Raw genomic sequence first — 4917 nt, 5'->3', positions numbered from 1 at the left:
CCACCCCACCCCCGTCCCATCCCTACCTAGCCATTCTTCTGTGCTCTCACCAGCTTTCTTGCTCCACCCCAGAAGTGGCTGCATTCTGGAGGTGGGAGACCCCTGAATGGATGTAGGGTCAATCAAACGTCCCTCATCATGTTGCTGTGTCCCAACCAAAGACTTTGCAGTGATAAAGGGCTGCACCCAGGTGGTTTTCAATCCACTTCAGGCTCTGTGTAAAGGCTCGGGGGATCAACTGGAGCAGATCTGCCCCTCTCACAGCAGCTCTGAGCCCGTGTCTTCACCTCTCTTACCCCGCCAGTGCTGACTGCATTTGCCTCTTTCTCTGCAGAGGCCAAGCTGGAAATGAGTAGCAGCAAGCTCCAAGCCATGACCCCGGAGCCCAGAAAGCTGCTGCCCTGGGACCACCGGCTGAGCCCCATGGTCTTCCAGAAGACGGAGAGCAAGATGCATCTCTTGAGGACCCCGACCGAGTCCCCCAGGCTGCAGACGGCTGCGCTGCCCCAGAGCCGGCGCCCCATCACCAGGGAGCTCCCGAAAGCCATCGCCGGCTTCCAGTTCTCACCCCGGCAAAGTGTTGACACCACAGGTCCCAGCAATGCAGCCTCCAGTCCTGTGGGTGCATCTCAGGGGCTCGCAGCCACAGAGGTCAAGACAGTGGCTCGTTCTTTCTCCCGAGAGTCGCCAGAGCTGCTGAACTCTCTGTGCTCTGCAATGCCGGAGCCTCTGGGACAACCCCCTTCGGGCCTGGAGGGAGACAGAGAAGCGGAGCTGGGTGCCCAAAAGGAAGCTGGTGAGATGGGCAAGGAGGACGAGGAGGCTATGAGGGAGGAAGGACGGGACGCCAGTGAAGAGCCTCCTGGGAAGCCGGTCCCCCGAGATCTGCTGTACCCCGACCTGCTGGTCACTGAGGCCTTGGAAGATGCTTTGAGGGAAGTCAAGCAGGATGCAAATGCCGCCGAGGGGTCCAGCCCTCTCTGCACCGATTGGGCTCCCCTGGAAGAGGTGCATGGACTAGCAGCTCCTCCAGCTGCAGAAGAGCTAGATGGAGAAATAATGTGTGAGCTTGAAGGTCTGACGGACCCTGGCCAGCCCTTAGAGGCCGTCAGTGGGACCTCAAGGGAGGTCGACGGCGACCTACAACCCCAGCCTGAAGACAGCATGGGAGAGCCTGGTACGCAAAAGGAGAGTGGACAGCTCTGGAGCCCATCCAGGGAGACAGAGGACTATAGTTCCCATGCAGAAGTGCAGGACAGCGAGGCAGAAATCTGCATGGCGCAGGCTTTCTCCATGCAAAGCCTCCCAGCTGCCCCCCAAGAACCGCCTCTGAGAGGGGACGAGGAGGAGGATTGGGAGCAGGGGGTGCAGAGCCCCATTCAGCAGGACAAAGAGGTCCCCTGGGAAATGCGGGGTCCTTCCCCCAGGCAGGATGAAGAACAGCCATCTGCCCAGACCCGGGAGGATGCCAGCTTCTGGGAGCAGGATGAGAGCAAAGAGGAAGAGAAGCCCCCATTGCAGAGCCCAGAGGAGCATGGGGAAGCAGAGGCCATTTGCAGGAGTGCAGAGCCATTAGGAAATGATGTGGTAGTTTTAACAGAGCCCACGAGGGAGAGCTGGGAAGTGGGAGCACATGGCCACAGCACCCAGGCAGGAAGCTCGGAGGAGTTTGACCGAGGGGAGGAAGACTTGGAGGTCATGAGCACAGAAGCCTTGCATCTGTCGGAGGACGAGGAGAGACGGGAGCACTGGAGCCCGTCCAGGGAGATTGAAGAATACAGTTTCCAGGCAGGAGCACAGGAAAGCGACTTTTTCCAAGCAGACATTCAAGCAACGCAGGCTTTCTCTATGCAGAGTTGCCCAGCTTTGCCTGCGGAGAACCTCGCAGAACAGCTCCAGACCCCAGAGGTGGAGGGAAAGCGACTCCAGAAGGCAGAGATGGTGTTGGAAGAAGAGGGGAAGGTGGAGATGGTGACAGAAGCCCAGGACTTTGGTATCTTGGGAAATGAGGTTTCATTCGGGGCTGAAGAAGCAGAGACCCCAGATGCAGCCAGAGAGGGAGGTGATGAGCACAAGGAAAAGCTGGAAGGGGAAGCATTGGGAAGTGAGATTCTCTGCATGGGACACGAAGGCCTAAGGCAGGAGGAAGGCAGCTTGGAGGAGACTGGGGACCTGCAAGAAGGCAGCTCTGGGCAAGACACAGGGCCAGGGGAGGAGGTTCTGAAGATACCCCAGAGACAGGAGTCCTGGGGCAGGGAGGGGGATGTGGAAGAGGATTACCACAGGTCCTCTCCCTTGGAGCGGGGAGAGGAGGTAGCAGAGGGATATTCTGAGGATGGGGAAGGAGCTGAAGTCTTGGCACGGGCAGGCCACACCATGACCAGCATGGGGGCAGCCGACAGCAGAGAGGAGCAGACCCAAGACAGTCCGGACTCAGAGGTGCAAGAAAGGAGAGAGGAAGAAGATGCCGACATAGGTCATGGGGCTGGCCAAGAGCCCCCAACACAAGACAGCAGAGCAGAGCAGGCTGGCCCCAGCACAGAGCTGATGGGCGAAACCCAGCATAGCCCAGAGAGACCAAGCGAGGACATTCAAAGCCCACCCACCCTGCCGCCTGTAGACTCCCCCCACCAGGAAATCCTTGAGGGGCCAGAAAAGGCTTGGGAAGGCTTGCAGCCCTCCCCTGAAACGCAGGGGAAGGTTGCAACCGAGGGAGAACATAACGAGTACGAAGAGCCAGACAACCTGGATGTGACCTCCAAGATGCACCCGCTGGGGCAAGGGGACTTCTCAGAGTCAGAGGACTCCCTGGCATCCCAGGAGGATTTGGACCTGAAAGCAGAAGGCGCAGATGAGGAGCTGGACAGAAGCACGAGGATCCGGCTGGAGGAGACGCTGCCGGACAGCACGCCTCTGCATGTCTATGAAGGGGAGATGCTGGCCCAGAGCATGTCCAGCCAGGAGCCTCCAGCAGCTGAAGGCATGGCAGACCCAGCCCCATCGTCCTTAGTTTCCCTCGAGGGTGCAGGGCAGGTGGAGACCGTGGCCGAGCCAACGGGCTCCCAAGACAGTGGGAGCAGTGAGGAGCACACAGCTGGGACGGGGCCTCTGGAGAGCACCGAAGAAGAAGGGTACTTCATGGTTTCGGCTGCCCCACATGAGACACCCAGCTGGGAGGAAGTCGAGGGCTCAGAGGACTTTGAGGAAATCCAAGCAGAAGCTGCAGGCGCCCTCGGAGTTGATCTGAGTTTGGGCACTGCACAGCCCGGGATGCAGGAGGATATGGGGCACTGTGGGGAGTCCACGGATGAACCCGCTGAGGGTTTGGGAGCAGACACAGCCCAGGCTGAAACCTCTAAGGATGAGGGCGACTGGGGGGTGCACGATGAGGAGCTAAGCACGGCCACAGTGCCAGAGGACCAGGCACCCCTTGAGGAGCCGACGGCGGGATCAGAGGGACTGGCTGCCAAGCTCGGTGCAGGGCAAGACGGTGAGGCAGGGGAGCTGCCCCAGGAAGACAGCAAACCCTGTCCCTCTGATATGGCCCCGGAGCCAGAGGAGAGCGGCGTTTCTCCAGAAAATGTGGTGCCGGATGGGGCTCAAACCCCCAAGGCCATCAGCCCTGGCACTGGGGATGCTCCCAAGGTCTCTCCACTGACCACTGTGGCTGACCTGGGAGAGATTGTGCTGGAAGGGCAAGCGCTGGCTAGCCAGACAGCAGTGGATGGGTCTCTTCCCTCCAAGGATGTGCAAGCACTGGACATCACCCTGGCCCCTCCAGATGGTCCTGAGGCCAGCAGCCAAGGGGACAACTCTGGGCAGTGCAAGGAAGATGCAGAGAAGAGCCAGGAGGTGCTGGTGCTCTCCCCGGACACTGCGGAAATGCTCCCAGCCAGTGTCATGAAGGACTCAGACATCCTAGAGCTCGTGGAGCAGGCGCTGGAGTTCAACCAAGAGCTGATGTTGGGCGCGAGACTCCCAGAGCTCCCCGATGACGCCAGACAGCCAGCTCTGGGCACAGGCGAGGCGTCAGAGCCAGCCTCGGAGGCCAGGAGTGATGGCAGTGACTCCTCATCTAGCACGAACGAGTTGAGGGCTGTGCATGAAGCCCTGGAGGACTCCTCGCCTGGCACCAAGGGACTCGTGACATCAGGTCTCATCTGGGCTGAGAACCACGCCACCGCAGACCTGAACGGGGTGCACCACAATGCCCGGCTGGCGGAGCTGGCTGAGTTCACGGAGGAGATCCTGAATGGCATCTCCGACCTGCAGGTGCCTGATGGACACAATGGGTGTGAGGAGATCGCCATCCCCCCTGCACTCCATGGGCAGGACACTGACACCTTCCCCGTCTACCAGAGCTCCCTGCCACGGAGCGACGAGGGGGCACACCAGGATGGGGACACCCCCCTGGAGAAAGCCCCCATGCCCCTGGACCCCGACAGCTGCAAATTGGCTGACATCCTGCAGTGCGGGAAGACCCTTGAGGCCCAGCCCATCTCTGTCCCGTCGGCCTTCGGAGATGAAATCCTGCACCTGAGCCCCGGGCAGCCTCTGCAGCACCAGCCCAAAGACACCCAGGGATCGTGGTCTTCAGAGGATGACTGAACAGGACAGGGAGCCCGGACTGCGCATGCACCCAAGCTGTGACAAGTGAAAACCATGTATTTATGGGGCTGGGGGGTTACATTTCCCCTCCTCCCCTCTCACCACTGGCCCCCTTGCCAACTTAAAACAGGCACCGGTCTATTGACAATCGGCAGCCTCCCCTAGAGCATTTACTGCCGTAACTCTGCCCATTGGGGGTTTATCATTATTATTATTATTATTATTATTATTGATTGTTTTTTAACACGTTTGTTTGGATTATCTTCCTTTTTTTTTTTTTTTTGAAGCACACGGGAACGTAGTGGCATA

At 59.3% G+C, this 4917-nt stretch overlaps 1 protein-coding gene across 1 annotated transcript in view; it reads left to right on the top strand.

Moving 5' to 3' along the window:
* The window catches only part of NES (nestin), an 11039-nt gene extending 6170 nt beyond the window's left edge, over positions 1 to 4869 (top strand). Inside the window, exon 4 of the mRNA XM_019520316.1 lies at positions 335 to 4869. Coding sequence (XP_019375861.1) covers positions 335 to 4608 — 4274 coding nt within the window. The 3' untranslated portion in view covers positions 4609 to 4869. The remainder of the gene's footprint in view (positions 1 to 334) is intronic.
* Positions 4870 to 4917: the final 48 nt, after the last annotated feature.

Source organism: Gavialis gangeticus, unplaced genomic scaffold (genome assembly GCF_001723915.1).
Source record: "Gavialis gangeticus isolate Ggan-Ray unplaced genomic scaffold, GavGan_comp1, whole genome shotgun sequence".
NCBI lineage: Eukaryota > Metazoa > Chordata > Crocodylia > Gavialidae > Gavialis > Gavialis gangeticus.
This window is presented reverse-complemented; position numbering and strand designations above follow the sequence as displayed.